The sequence below is a fragment of the Carassius gibelio genome, chromosome B14, assembly GCF_023724105.1.
Source record: "Carassius gibelio isolate Cgi1373 ecotype wild population from Czech Republic chromosome B14, carGib1.2-hapl.c, whole genome shotgun sequence".
Lineage (NCBI taxonomy): Eukaryota > Metazoa > Chordata > Actinopteri > Cypriniformes > Cyprinidae > Carassius > Carassius gibelio.
In genome coordinates this window covers 18045102-18060984 of record NC_068409.1, presented here as the reverse complement: position 1 = coordinate 18060984, position 15883 = coordinate 18045102, and the positions used below count along the sequence as shown (strand labels likewise).

General features: G+C 35.1%; 2 protein-coding genes across 7 annotated transcripts in view; both read left to right on the top strand.

Annotated features, from left to right (window-relative positions):
- The first annotated feature begins 1147 nt into the window (after window positions 1-1147).
- Window positions 1148-7285, top strand: LOC127971969 (C-X-C motif chemokine 14). Its single transcript, XM_052575322.1, has 4 exons — window positions 1148-1381; window positions 2422-2527; window positions 4143-4256; window positions 6254-7285. Exons 1-4 carry the CDS (start codon window positions 1318-1320, stop codon window positions 6267-6269), a joined length of 300 nt encoding a protein of 99 aa, XP_052431282.1. The 5' UTR covers window positions 1148-1317; the 3' UTR covers window positions 6270-7285.
- Window positions 7286-9258: 1973 nt separating this feature from the next.
- The window catches only part of LOC127971766 (protein FAM13B-like), a 43665-nt gene continuing 37040 nt past the window's right edge, over window positions 9259-15883 (top strand). For 2 of the 6 annotated variants that reach the window (XM_052574990.1, XM_052574989.1), the window contains exon 1: window positions 9261-9440. The gene's annotated coding sequence lies outside the window, so the exon portion shown is untranslated. Of the gene's footprint in view, window positions 9441-15883 lie in introns of all 6 variants that reach the window. The other 4 variants (XM_052574991.1, XM_052574993.1, XM_052574992.1 and 1 more) reach the window with 3 other exon arrangements.

Sequence of the window (15883 nt, the reverse complement as noted above, 5' to 3'; positions counted from 1 at the left end):
CAACAATAGGTAGATTTACTCATCGCTGTGACATAGAGATTTTAAAAAGGTGACAAATTCAAAATCACAAAATTATATTATGACGTATTATGTATGAAAGTAAACAGCATGGATCAGTAACTATAGTTCACGCAGCTTATTGAAAAACCTTTCTGGCATGCATAGAAACTATTTCTAAGGTGCAATATTTAAATAAAAAATTGCATTTTCAAAATATGTTTGAGAATTGCTGACTACATATTTTAAGCCTAACAAATTTAGAAGTCTTCATGGATTCATTATAACACGTGAAATAAAATGCACTCTCTTCAAAACAGAGTAATGTTGTGAATGAATGTGCCCTAACAGCTGTTGTTTTGTTTTTATTATACTATAGGCTAGTTCAATTTTAAAAAGAAAATGCTGATGATATAAGTGTAGATAGCATCTATTCCTAACAACTGTGCATGTGTAGTGCGAGTTTTTTTTTTCACAAACCCTGGTTAGAAGCACATTATAACACTTACACTTTTTGCAGCTTTATTGGTGAAACTAGAGCATAAAGCATAATTATTACCAATATAAATCTAAAAATAGCTTTGAAATTTGAAGAAAAGAACTGTAAGAGAAAAAAACATGAAAAAGTGCTTATTCACAGGTTTAGTTAAGTATAGCTCTAATTCTTATCGAGTAAGTCTCATAGACATTTTTTTTTAACTCTCCAAGAAATTAAAAGCAGATGTTTTGTATTTAGGTCTAAAGATGTTCTTAAGAAAGCACTCTTCTACTAAATACTAATGATGTCCAGGTTGTGTAGATTTACTTGGTTACGAAAAGAAAGAGTTTGCTAAACTGAGCTTTTATTCATGGGCAAGAATCAAAAAGAACAAATTAAGTGAGACGGTCATGAAAGCCAATGCAATTATCCCCCCTGACAACGTACAGACTCTCCTAATAAACTTTTTAACCTAATTTTATCGCCTTTTCTCTGGCGATAGATGCAGACCGTGTCTCAAAACCTAGAGTGCGTTCTACCTAGACAGCCTAGACTGCTTTCAAACGATTCAGAAATGCTTTCTAGGTAGGCAGCTGGCTCGGTTTGGAGACACAGCCACAGTTAATTCGTCGACGGGCTCTGCATATCAATGAGGCGCTCGAGCGTGTGTTTATAGAAGCTCAGAGCGCGAGCACCTCGTCAGATTGAGAAGAGCGTGACGTGAGCACAGAGACAGAGACGGCTTCATCTTCACGCTCGCGCTGTTTGAGCATCTCGATTATTGAATCTGAGTGTTACAAACAAACCGGAGACTGCTGGAGCTTCTCAACAAACTATTGGTGATGAATCGCTGTACGGCCGCTTTACTTTTGCTGGTTATCGCAGTTTATTCAATCAACACAGAGGGTGAGTGTGTGTGCCATGTTTATTTTTATTTTTTATATTCTATTTTATTTTATTTTTTTATGTATGGTTAAAGTGTAAATCAATACAGAATGCGGCGTTTTAGTTATTTAGGTCCGGAGTGCATGATTTTAATATCTAACAAATGCATGCTTCTTTTTTTTTTATCTCTGCTTTTAACTTTTCACGCAGAATAGCAGCGCCTTATGCTGGTGCAACTGTCAAATATCTCCACTTGTCTCAGAAAATCTAGTTCATTCTGCAAAACCTGGCCAGGGGTAGTAAAGAGTGGCTCTTTGTGTTGCTGGATGAGTCTTGTTGGCTCGTTTGGAGATGATGCTGAATGGAGCGGAGAAGATTGATGAGGGATTAGATGTAGGTCACGCGTCTTTCAGCAGCAGCTCACCTGCTGGAGGAGATCGAGGGAAAACAGAACAGCATGACACTTTAATGGATCTCCACCATGCAGTCTGCTGTGCTGTTTGTTGAATTTTGTACAACCTCGTTGTCAGTTCAGTTTTGAATGCGTTTGAAAGTCACAAAATGCTGCCGGGAACATGTCAGAAAGCATCTCTGGAAGAAATGTCCATGTTATATGCATATTTTACCAAGAAAAAACAACTAATTAAGCAGATTTACATCACAGATTTTCATTAGCCTACATTAATGCAAAAAGTAAACAAATAAATGCTCATTAATACAGCAGTGAAGTTACTGTTTAGACACAATGTTAAAATCAGAAAACAAAACTATTATGCATATCAACAGTAATTGTTCCTTTCTATTTAAAAAAAAAAACATACAAATGAACAAATTACATGAATGCATGCTCATGCATATAAAATATGTAGTTTTTATAAAAGAATGCATTTGTAAAAATGTGTTCACATTCACATTTGGCTTTTTATTTTTAAGCTCTATTATGCAAACTTCGTTATCTTCTCTTCAAATGTAATTTCTTTTTGTGATTTGTGTGCAGAATTAATCAGATATCTCTGATGATTTTTCTTGAGACTAACCTGTGTATTTTATTTATTTCTTAGCATACAAGTGCAGATGCACGAGAAAAGGACCGAAGATCCGGTACAAAGATGTACAAAAGCTGGAGATCAAGCCTAAGCATCCATACTGCCAAGAAAAGATGATATTGTGAGTTGCAAAAAAGAATAAAAAATTATATCTTTGATATTCTCGTTTGGGTCAGTAAACTGTGTTCGGTGTGTTTTTATGATCATTAATGATTTGCAGTAGGTGCTTATTAGCTATTTATTATATATTTATTGCGCAGCTAAAATTTCCAGTGTCGGCTGCCCCTAGATCAAGCTTGATCCATTGTGATCCAGCTCAATCCAGTTCAAACCAGTTTCAAACCTGACTGTAGCTGTCAGGTAATGGCCACCAAATGCATCATGGACTTCCTATTGACCATAGATGACCATCGTAGATCAGCTATAAATCTTATAAAACCAGCTTCCAGAAGAAACCATTTTAAACTGGATTTTCAATTAGGATCCGGATGAGAATTTAGTGGCACACTTAGAAGATTCGATGGTCCAAATGAAATTGACATTGTTAGGCATGGTTAAATTGTGACAGTGCATGAAGCCTGAACAGTGTTTATGAAGCTGTAAGATCCAAACATGTGTTCTATGGTGTGAAGCAAACGTGTGTTTGTGATAAGCATGTCTTTTTCATAGACATTATTATACATTCTGTTCCCCCTGCTTGTCATTTTAGGTATTGCAGCATATTTACAGAGCTGTAATAAATTCAAACCAAATTCATGATCGTAGTTAGATAATTTTTTGAGTGTTCAAAAGAGGTTTTAGTATCATATGCTTTATATAGAAATCTCATTACATATGAACAGAGAGAGAGATCTTTCTGCAGTTTAGATCCATAAATGTTGTTCTGAACTGCAGGAACTGTAAAATAAAAGTGGTCAAATATGTGCAATATTAGATATTCTCCATTCAAGTGCTGTGCCTGTGTGATCATTTGAAGACTATATAATATTGTAAGTATTTCAGCTAGTCTTTATACTTCCATAATTAATAGTTAATGCAGAAAAAATGTTTTATATAGGAATAAAAAACTAATAATCATTTGTGACCATGTTTGGTAAGTAATCTCTGGACGTTTAGCTCATTTGTCTGGATCTGCATTGGTGAGCTCTGACCAAACCCAGAGGAAAGTGTTGGTTCTCTTCAGTCTATGGCTCTGGATTCTGAGTGAGTTTAACATTCTAGAAGCTTCTCCAGTCCCACAAGAGCTCCTGCCCTGCTTTAAGAGGCCAGTCAAGAGTTTAGGGTCAGCAAACATGTTCGAAATAAAACACTTATTTGTACTCTTGGTCAGCTCGCTTCAGTGTTTCCAGTGACGTGGTAAATATCTTCTTAATAGGCCAAATAAGCTGCGGTATTGAATTCTGCTTTTAATTTGTATTTGTTTACCAGTTACCGTTCGTGATGATTCACCTCAGAATCACTCAGAAAGAACTATTTGTCAGGATTTGTGCAATCTGCATATAACTTAAATTATAATTTAAATCAAAATATTTAATGCACAAGGACATTTATTAACAAATAAAGTAGCATTGTTATTATTTTTATGATTAATGGCATGCATGAAATATATCAGGGCATATTGTTTGTGTTGCTTGATGACTAATGTTCTCCCCGTGTCTCATCCTGTTTACCCATCTTCTCCTCTCATCCTCTCATCCTCTCATCCGTGATTGTGTATGTACTGTATGTGTTTACAGTGTCACCATGGAGAATGTGTCCCGTTTCAAAGGGCAGGAGTACTGCCTGCACCCCAGACTCCAGAGCACTAAGAACCTCGTCAAGTGGTTCAAAATCTGGAAGGACAAACACAGGTAGCTTTCAGTAAACCTTCACTGATTTCAAACATCGCTTCTATGTTAATAGATATAAACGACTGCGAATATAAAACCCTGGTCAAAACCCAAATGACTCATGTCCTTTGACATATTTCCAATGTTAAATATTCAAGCGAAATTCAAAGAGAAAAACGGGAATGCATTGTGGTTGTTGAGCAATTTGCAATTTCAGCCAAAAAGGAAGGTTTTATAGTTATAGTATTAAGTTATAGTTTGATTAAAGACTATAAACATTTTCTATTTTAATAAAATTCTCTAATCTTTTGTACAACAACAACGTTTCTGTGCCTTAAAAGGTCTTAAATCAGAGTTTTCTTCAGTATTTGTTTGTTTGTTTATTTATTTATAAATCACACAAATTACAGCAACACTGCTGCCCAAGGTGCTGTACAAAACAATTCCAAAATAAATCAAATACAATTTAAAAAATTGAAAATTTAGATATATGATTAATACAGTCATCAAGTAGTAGAAAAAGCTTTTGACAACAGATAAGATTTTGACTCCTTTTTAAAAACGGACAAAGAATTTACCGCCCTAATCTTTTGAGGTAATGCATTCCAAAGTTTGGGACCAATAACCGAAAAAGCCCGGTCCCCTCTAAGCTTTAATCGGGACCTAGGTACAAGTAGGAGCAGCTGGTTTGAGGACCTAAGGGATCTCGTAGAAGTATGAAACTTTAAAAGGTCTCTGAGGTAAATAGGTGCCAACCCATTTAGAGATTTAAAGACCATCACTAAAATTTTGTACTCAATTTGGAAGTGTACCGGCAGCCAACTAAGAGAGAAAAGAATTGGAGTAATGTGCTCCCGTTTTCTTGTGCCAGTCAGCATCCTGGCTGCAGCATTTCAAACAACCTGCAGCCGTGATAATGCTGACTGACTGATCCCTGTATAAAGTGAATTGCAGTACTCCAAATGAGAAAAGACAAATGCATGAATTGATTTCTCCAGATCTCTAAAGGAGAGAAAGGATTTGGCCTTTGCCAGGAGTCGCAAATGAAAAAAACAGGATTTTACAACAGCATTAATTTGCTTGTCGAACTTGAAAACGTTATCAAAAAGCACCCCCAAATTTTTTACCACCAGTTTGTTATAAATTTCCAATGGTCCCAAATTTACTGACTTACTACTGCCAAAAACAATAATCTCTGATTTATTGTCGTTTAGTTTTAAGAAATGTTGAGACATCCAGCCCTTAATTTCCTCAAGACACTCAAAGATAGCTCACAATCTAGTGAGTTTACACTTGAAACAAGAGCAAACATCTGTCATTGGGTTATGAAAGCTAACCCAGCTGACAGATATTTGTTCTTTTTTCAACCTAACTCAGTTTCTCAGAAAACAAAGACTTTTTTTTTTCATCTGATGTCATTTTTTTCTTGTCATGTAAATGTTTCTTGACACTTGCACAGAAAACCAAGAGAAAAATACTGATGAAAATGTTTTTTTTTTTATGTAATGACAAAAACAGTAAAAGCTATTTCCATATTCTAGTGGCTGAGAGCAAAGGTATTTATTCAAGTGCTCCATTCAATGTTTTCCTCAAGTTTTCTGTACTTGCTCTTAAATTTATATTCAGAAAACCTCAAACCCCAGATAAGATGGGGAACATTAAAGGTGCACTCAGTTTGTTTTTGTTCTTCAAGTGTTTATTAAAAAGCAATTGAATAGTACTTATGAACATGTATGAAATGTCACCATAAAATCAAAATTATGATATTTTAGGAATATTGCCGTGTTTTTTATTTTATTTTAAAATTATCTCATTAACACATTAACTTTCCCTCATCTGAGAGATAAAATCACATCCTGCATACTTTTCTTCTCATTTTCACTAAGATATGTCACTTTATGAATTCTGTTTCTTGCTGGCTTTAAACTCATGTGCACTCAGAAGCCACCACTAGGTGTCAGTATAAGCCCAAGCCTCATACTAAACCTCTCAAATATGTGTTTTTTGTCCCTTTGTAGGGTGTATGAGGCCTAATCGTTCTCCATCATGCACGAGGCTGAAAACATTGCGGGATGCACTGCATCTCCACTCAACCGTGGAAGACCAGAGGACCAATTTTTTAAAGCATGACAAAGCATATACCCAGACAAGCTTATCGAGCACACCAGTTATGTTAATGTGGAATAATTTATAGTCATACGAAAGTGTTTCTTATACAATGTAATTATGAGCCAAATGCGCAGTTACGGCCGAGAAAAAGTCCCTGTGAATCAGCAACATCTGTAAGAAGTGATCATTACATTTTTGCGACGTGTAATGTTTTCTGAAGCATCAGATCTCGGTCTGATTCATTGTGTCGTGGCGTATAAAGGGGTCCTGACACTTATATATAGATACCGTCTTGTTCGAGTGTCAAAGTCACAGTACAAAAGAACAGAAATATTTACCAAGACTTTAAAAGGAGGCAAAGTGTTATTTGTCAAAATCATGTTCAAAATATAGTTTCTCATTGATCTGCCCAAAAGTGCCGTGCCACTTCATAGTGAAGCTGCATTCAATAATATCATCCATTTCAATCATATCATACTCTATATTTACACATATACTTGGGTGGAAATGTACCGCCACACGACAAGCACATGAACTTTGGGGCCTGCAGTGGGTCATGTGTTCAAAATGAAGCTTTTTATTAAATATCGGCCCTTCTATCAGCACATTATGAACTCCTCGTTGAGGTGAGCAGGTTTTGTAAGCTATTGTTTTCATTTGTTTGGTATGGCTGTGTTTTTCTTTCTGGTAAATGGAATGTTTCTCTACATCAGATTGTATGTATAAGCACACAGAATAGGTTCTTGTGTACAGACCACCTCGTCTAGTCTAGCTTGTTCAGAATTGATTAGTGAAGCCTATGTATTGTATCAGAGAATTGTTTTACTATTTAAATAATAAATAATAGAAATGTTTGTGTGTTTGGACTGACCCACCAAACACCCCACTCAAGTCCAAGGAGTGTAATCTTCAAACACAGCAATAAACATTTAAATAAATCACTGGCTGTGTCCGCTTTATATTGTTTCATTGGTTTATTTTTTTTGAATCTCGGTTGTGTGATGATGATATGGTTTCGTATATAATTTAGTAAAAACTGGTAAGTTAGAAAAGGGCAGATGACATAAAGTTATTGTGCAGTGATAAAATGTTAACTTGATTGTCTCGTGCTGAGATTAGTCTAGGGGCTTCAGGGTTATTATAGTTACAAAAAAAAAATTATTAAATAAAAAAATTAAAATTAAATGTATGCATTTATCCTTTTATCCAAAGCGACTTACAGTGCATTCAGTCTATCAATTTTTACCTATCATAAATAATTAATATTTATCAAATATTAATATTTTTCATTTAAAATAATTAAATAAAATCAAATACACAATGGCTGAAAAAAATATTGTAGAAATATATTATTACATTTTTTTATTTAGTTTAACTCAACTAAAGCTAAAACTGAAATAAAATGTATAAAAACTATTGTTAAAATATTTTTTATAAAGGCCACAAAACCATACAAAATTTGTACATAACAAAATTACTTTTATTATTTTGGTATTATTAATGTATTATTTATTTTAATGTTACTTTTACGTAACTTGAAATAAAAACACTATATATATATATATATATATATATATATATATATATAATTCTAACTTTTAATAAAAACTATTAATAGTATCTCAGTGATACTAAAACATTAAAAGACATCCAGAGCAATTGGAAAATATAAATAGACACATCCTTTATATGATGATTGTAAGAACATTGATTGATTGATCAATCGATTGACATTATGTTATAGCCCCTCACACATTATTCCACATTATTTACACACTATTTCTCATATCTACACAACTACATCATTGCTTAGGATCCACTGTGGAGGGCAGCACACTTTTAAGAGGGTCTCAAGATGACTTAAAATATTAAAATAACCTTTGAAATAAAATATCTAGATCAGAAAATAATTTTTTAAGTCAAGAATATGAAAAAAATGGTATTTATGAGTAATATAAATGTATTGGTCATAAAGTGTATATGGTGATAAACATACAGATAAAGAATCTTCTGGAATGTAGTTGTTTTAATTAGTTATATTTATTTGTAGTATATAGCCACTAGTTAGTGTGTAATGGATAAAGTTTTTGTCATTGTACCAGAAATACCATATAGTCTTTGTCAACACTGCACTGCATGCTAATTTTGACCAATTAATTAATTTATCCAGTTTATTCATTACAGTCTAAAACAGTGGCATGATTAACTGTTACGCTACTTTTTAAAAAAAATTATCTTTCATGTTCTCTTTTAGAAACAGATTATTTACTGTTAAATAAACTGAATTTTCGTAGTTAATAGAAGGTATGCGTTCATACAGAAAATTATTTTACAAAATTAAACTCACTATTTAAAATAAGCTACTCACTGGTGGAGAATAATGTGTGACAACTTGCCCCGGTCTTGTCTAAAGTGTGCGATGCATGTATGGAATCAAACACTGGGTGGCGCTGCAGAACCACGTAAAACATATTATTTTCTTTTGACAACAGTTTTAAATTGCATTTCTTGAGTTTTTCTTTCGTTTAAAACAACAAATAATTTGTGTATATTTTAGAATGCAGTCTATTTATATATTATTACCTTTATATATTACTTTTTAAACTACCACTAAAAACAGAACTGTGTTGTTACCTTACGTTAAAATAATTAAATCGATACCATGACGGTTAATTTTGCCATAATGTATTTCTAATGTTAGTTTTATGCGTTTGAAAGCTTGACTGTATAAAGCTTCTATTTAATCTAAGATGAAAGTTGCATCGTGCGAAATATAAATTGTTTTAATGGAATATTCTGGAAACAGAGTGTGCTGGGAAGAATGCTCGAAAGCTGAGAGAGAGAGAGAGAGAGAGAGAGAGAGAGAGGGGGAGAGAGGGAGAGAGAGGGAGAGGGGCGTGGTCAGGGTGTCTCAGCATCGCTGTGGGTGTGTAACTAACACTGTCTCCATTCCACAGAATCAACTACTCACATTAAAACTGGCCATGCCAGCCCAACACTGTAGCTAGTCATCATCATTATTCCTATCGGCTACTTTGAACCAAGGACTACTGGAATAATTCTGTTTGCTGGTCGTTTATCGTCTGGTTTGACCTGGTAAGTGCGGAGAGCATCGATGAAGAAGTGACTTTAGCGGATGCTAGCAGTCGCGTTAGCCAGCTGAGGGATCGCCTCACAGCGACTCATCCTGTATTTGCATCGAGCTATTGATTTACACTCTATTTTGTTCTTGTATGATGGTTGTATTTTATAGTTTACATGCTTACTTAATTTCTGCCTTCGTGAGATGATGATAAAATGCGATAAAATCGCTGTTTTGTGCATTGACTGGTGTGTGGCAGCAGGAATAGACGTTGACAGTGCTAAGCTATGAGGCTAACATCAAAGCGTAACGTTAAAAAGACGTTGGTTTTTTAAATAGCGAGAATTATAAATTTGGTTTGTTTTTGAGTGTTTGTGGTACTTTGGTCAGGCGTGGTGCACAAACAAAAGCTGCAGAAGCTTTGAATTCATTTGAAATTGTATTTCTGTTTGTTCATATTTTAGTCGAAGATGCTTCTGTAAATTGAGTGACAGCTGTAACGAAACTGACAGAGTAACTTCCTGTCTATACATATAAATATATTCGTGCCTTATTGGTTTTGAGATGTTAAACGTGTTCTGAAGTAAAACTGATTGCTTTGGCTCCTAAAATAGCGTTAGTTTCGTTTAATTTGGATGTGAAACTTGAATCCTGTATGGAGATCTTTCTGGAACAGCAGCTGAGGGGGATTGTGCTGTTTAATAATAGATTAATTATCGGAATTATTTGACCTTGTTTTATTTCTAAATACATAAACGACTGTTTTTAATGCTTCATTGTTTCATAATTTAATAAGTGTTTAGTTGATCAAATAAATTTTTACATATTTACTCTTATATTTTTCTCTGTACATTTCATTTATCTGTGCATGTTTTAATTGGTTATCAATTCATAAAAAACGTGCACTGTTTTTCTCTGAATAATCATGCTTTGACCCCAGTTCAAAAACCCATGTAGACTATATACTGTGTACATTGTGATAAATAAACAGGGTTTTTTTTTTCTTTGCCTGCCCTTTGGCACCAAGCACTTTTCAATGTTTGTGTCCTTTACGACATCAGAAAGTTCAAGGAAATTCATCAAATCCTGAAAAAGCCATGGATATATCCAGCTTTTATAGTATGTCCAATATATTTACCAAGCTAGAAATGGCTCTTGTTGGATTTGTAGCATTAATTTCCTTGTAATAAAAATGTAAAAAAAAAAAAAAAAACTGGAAAAGGCATGATGATAACTCAAAAGAGAAGTCATAGAAATTCAGGTAATGCTGCACTTAGATTGTGACCTTGTAAGCCAAATACATTTTTCCATGCGTACGTGAGTGATCGGAGCAAAGTCATTGACTGTTGTCCACTCCTATTACAAACTAGACAAACCCTTGCTTTCACACCAGCGGGAAACCGGGCTGATCGTAGGCTTCCCAAAACAGAAAAGTGTGTACTTAGATAACTTCATTGGGTTTTTAGCTGCTGTATGCATGGATCTGGCGATAAGGCCCTTAAAACCTGCTGAACGCGTCTTGTTCAGATTACAGCTAAACCCAGCTGTCCTTGAGGAGATTTCAATGCGGCTGCTTGGCTCTTTTCTGTGACAGACTAGACTCTCTTTAGATTCATCCAATCGCATTGTCATGAAAACAGTTGGAGCACCATACGGGTTGAGAGCTAGATTTTGGACAGCTGCTTTCATTTGTAACGCCAGTTCTCTGTTGTTATAAATATGCTCTAATAGTTCCCTGTGCAAAATAGCAGAATCATCATGCATGCTTGAAATCAGATCTTGAACATTGAACTAAGCGATTATTGCTGTGGTGAGCACAGTCATGTGATGAGCTGCTTTTTTTTTGAGATCGCGAAAGTGAAAGCTTCCTGTCAGTTCTGTAAAGTATATGACTTTTATTGCGAGTGGGATTCGTGGCCAAAGAATTAGCTCAGACCAAAACTACATCAGCTACAAGTATTTGCATTTTGTAAATTAGCCTGATACGTGCATCCCATCTTTGTCAAATGGACCCCAGCTTTTAGTGTGTGTTGTTACATAATAGTCATCCGCAGTGGTGTGCCCACCTCGTTTGTGTTACTCACTATTTGCAAATTTAGACAACAGAAAGCTTATTTGTATGTAAATCCCAGTGACAAACATTTGCGTTAAGCAAATCTACACAAAACCTTTTCTCGGTGTGTTTGTCAGTGCATGCTCATTAAACTGGAAAAATAAAAATACAGCAGACATGCATTGAAAAAAGAACCAGATTCATATCCAGGGACTAGAATATCATACAGACTTAGAGATGAGCTCTTCTGAGTTTAGTAAAATTCTAGGATCAACCACAAAAAGCATTGTGTGAGCAATGACAAGCAACACGTACTGTTTACTCCAGTGATTTAAGTTTTGTATTGGTAACGCATCTCCAGTAGGGAAATTTCTTTAGAGATCATGTCTGAACAGGACCGTTTTTAGAAGTAATGCCAAATCAGTTGCTGTTGAATTATCAGGGGTAAAAAGTTTCATTTCACATTATTGATTATTGTCACAGGTATTTTAGTGCTGATGTGTGCATGCTGTCTGTTAAAGAAGAAAGCAGCTGTATGTGTGAACAGCAGATACGATGATTAAACAAGCTGTAGTTGCTCATTTTATCCCTTAAAATTAATCTTTGATCATCAAAATGACATATATATCCAGTGGAAATAATTTCTTTATGTGTAGCCTTTCAAAACGTACTCCATTCGAGGTCCCCTGTGTGGCGTATACTTGGCCTTTACCTAATATACAAAATCATGAATATGCAAAGAAGTCGTGTCCCCACTCAATTACGCCAGCTTGGACTTCCTGCTCCACTTTTACTCGGTTAACTGAAGTAGTGAATGTTACACAATGACAAGCACCAGTATTGGATTAATTCAGCTTTATATGTTTGAAATAAAAACTGATTCTAAAGAGGAAAAGCAAATGATATACAGGGTCATCTGCAAGTCTTAAACTGCTCTCTACATGTAACGGTAATTAGTATCATTAGCCTTTGGCTTGACTAAGTTACTCAACAAGTTATAATGTGTTTCCAATAATATACAAACCCTGTTCCTTTTCACCTTCCTTCCAAAAATCAACATCTTTAGGTAGAAATGCTTTGCTAATGATATGAAAAGTTGATGGGTTGATTGGTTACATGTTTGTGACAGTAGGAAATGGTCTACATTTTTTTTTTTAAAAGATTAGTTTTTGGCATTTTTACTTTTTGTTATGATATGAGTCAAATAAATTACATAACTAAAATGAATTAAATTGGATGAACTAGAGAATTGTGGATTGGTGGTGGTGTCTGAGATATCACTGATCATTAAATGTTGCTATTAAAAAAAAAATAAAAAAATAATTCTAATAAAATAGTAATAAAATGATACTAAAGTTATATTCAGTTACACTGTTTCTACTTGTATTTAGCTTTGATTTGAAAGAAAACAGCGCATCCTTGTGGCGCGGCTGATACAGAAGAGCATACGCAGCATACGGTGATATGGAGAGACACAGAGACTGTTGACAAAGGAATTGTTGAATAAAATCATTATTTTTGTTTTCTTTGCTTACAAACAGTATTCTCGTCGCTTCATAATGTTACGGTTGAACCACTGACGGCAGATGCACTATTCTGACTATGCATTTCATACTTTTCTGGACAGTCACAAGCCTCCCGGTTTTCATCCAAAATATCTTAAATTGTGTTCCGAAGATGAACAAAGATTTTACGTGTTTGGAACGACACGGGGGTAAGTGATTATTTACAGAATAAAAATTTTGGGGTGGTGTATCCCTTTAAGGTCACAAGCAAAGACAGACGTAGACTCGATGAAGTTGTAGTCTTAAGCAGTTAATCTGGGCTCTTTCTCCCTTCTGAACGTTGTGAGCAGCTGATTAGCTAAATTTGTGTAAATTAAAGTTTCCTTCCTAATGATGAGAGCTGCGTTCAGTGTTGCCAGGGACCACCTCACTGCTAGACTGGCATTTTACTTCACGCTTGAGCATCCAGTGGTTTAATACAACATTTGGAAATTTCCATTCCCTGCAGAGCTGAGCAGGAGACTCTTAATCAATAATGTCGGTGTCAAAGACAATCTCAAGTTGTTCTTTTAAGTGTCAGGACTCATCGCTTGTGTTTGCTGCTGGTTATTCATGAATAATTCATACTTGTCCTGCTTTATTCATTGATTTATTTATTTGTGGATCGGATCTTATCTTTGATGGTCAGGCTTGATGGGTTTTTTGAAGTGTCCAGCTTCTGCACAACATGGAAAACTTTCTTTATCTCATATGCAGCCCATGATATATGACCCATAGTCTTTGTGACAGGACCTCAGGGTTTTCTTTTTGTGTGTTTATCCTGTTATGCTTCTTATTATTAAGTTACTTTATCCCACATACTGAAAACCTATTCTGATAATTACACAAGACACAGGCTAGCAAACTAATCTGGCTCTTTCGTTCCACTGAGACTGTTCAACACCATATATATGTTCATATGTTAAGACCGCTATAGAATAGCCTAGTGTTTGAGTGAGCTTATGTTTTGCATAAATGCAGTTCTGCATCAGAGGTGGTTTGCTGTTGTCATGGCTTTCAGTACGCATGTTGTTTTCCTTCTTGAATCAATACATTATACAACACCATCTTCACAGTTTAAAGTGGTCTACAGATGCTTAAATAGTCAGGAGATTCAAGTAAATGCGAGAAAGAGGACCCGTTGCAATTCAATATGCAGATATTTCAGTATCATCACTGCTGGTTCAAAACGAACTTCGAATAGATCCTGTGTGTTGTTGGCTGGTTTATATATTTGGACACATTCCAAATCAGATTAGCATCTCTTCACAAAGTGATTTGATGAGTATAACAAAAAGGCTAGACTATAATGGATGAACTCAATGAATTATTGATTTCAGACAGTTATTAGCATTTGACTCATATTTATATAATAATAGGAAAATAATATCATGTTTATACTTGATATTAATATGTTATCTGGAAAATTGGCATGCAGTGGTTAAATGGTTTTCTGTCTTGCATTTTATCTCAAAATGATGGATGTCATGCAAAGTTTGCAAGTAATGCAAACTCCTATTTACATAATGTAAAAACTTGACTAAACTACTTTTACGACTAGTAAATTATTATTTGTGCAATCCCTAATTTATATGAACACAATAAAGCAAATAAATGATTGAAAACCCATTTAAAAAGTTTACATACGTTTACCCCCATTAACTGCCTCTCACTAGTGGAGCAGTGACATAATATTATTCTAGTAAACAGATTCCCATATTTCAATAGTACAAGAGTCCATATTCATACTCAAAGCTTTTGGACAAAGTCAAGTCAGTGATAGACATTATGCAAAATATACAATTTCGGTCATATCTACCACCCCTACTAATGACCGACATTATTTAGTCAGAAAATGTAGTCACGTGAATAATTTACTTGTAGTGTAAAGGTTTGAGGTGAATTAATAACACACCATTATGTGGGAGAAAAAAAACAAAGTAGAGAAATTTCAGTGCAGTGCTTCCTCATTAGACAATAAAAATTAATATCCAGTTTTTACTACTAGTGCAATAAAGTGTTATATCAGAATTTGAAGTGTTGTGTTCATCCCAGTTCCCCTGATTACCAGATACCACCTACAATAAAGTGCTTTGCTTTGCCTGAATTACAGGGAGAATGCTCAGATCTAGTTTTAACCTTGAGCACCTTTTAATTGCATACCTCCTAAGACATCCCAAAAGATAGCTGTAGTTATTAATTAATCATTGTCGTTTGAGATTTGGCCTGTGTGCTGTCAGTGGGCTGATGATCTCCATGTTAGGTTATCTTCAGGACGCTGTTGTTCCAGGGAATGTTCTGGAATGTTTGCAGCCGCTCTTTGTGTATCTATCGCATGCTTTTCTGTGACTTCATTGACAAACTCGCCAAGTTACCATAGCAAGACATCTTAGCTTTGCAAACATCATGTCACCAAGTAAATGCGGAGAGATTTGCCTGCAGAAAATTCCCTTTATGTGTCCTCCAGAGCTCTGAGGAATGAGCCAAAGTCTCACTTTCTCACTTTCTCTGCTAACCGTCTCAGCGCTGAGTTGCTTTTAGCTTCTCTAACAATGGTGAACATTGTGAGTGAAAGGTCATCGTGCGTGATCTGTGGCGTTAGAAGCATATCTACTCTCAATTGTCTGCAGATTATAACATCTGCTGTTAGGGGTCAGTTCGCACATCGCTTCTATTTGTTTTCGGGACATTTTGTTCCTGTTCCACATGGTGTCGGGTATTTAGTCGTGCCTTAAAGAGCTCTGTAATTTGGCACAGTGCTCTTAACATCTTAAAAAGTCATTTGTGTAAATGATAGTATGCTACAGGTGATGGAGTAGATCTAATGAACTGTAACACTCTGTATACATTTCAGAGAAAA

Excerpts from the sequence above, each read along its gene's own strand:
- LOC127971969 (XM_052575322.1), top strand. The coding sequence starts at position 1,318 with ATGAATCGCTGTACGGCCGCTTTACTTTTGCTGGTTATCGCAGTTTAT. Across the intron at positions 1,382-2,421 it reads TTATTCAATCAACACAGAGG|CATACAAGTGCAGATGCACG; the intron begins GTGAGTGTGTGT and ends TTTATTTCTTAG. Across the intron at positions 2,528-4,142 it reads TGCCAAGAAAAGATGATATT|TGTCACCATGGAGAATGTGT; the intron begins GTGAGTTGCAAA and ends ATGTGTTTACAG.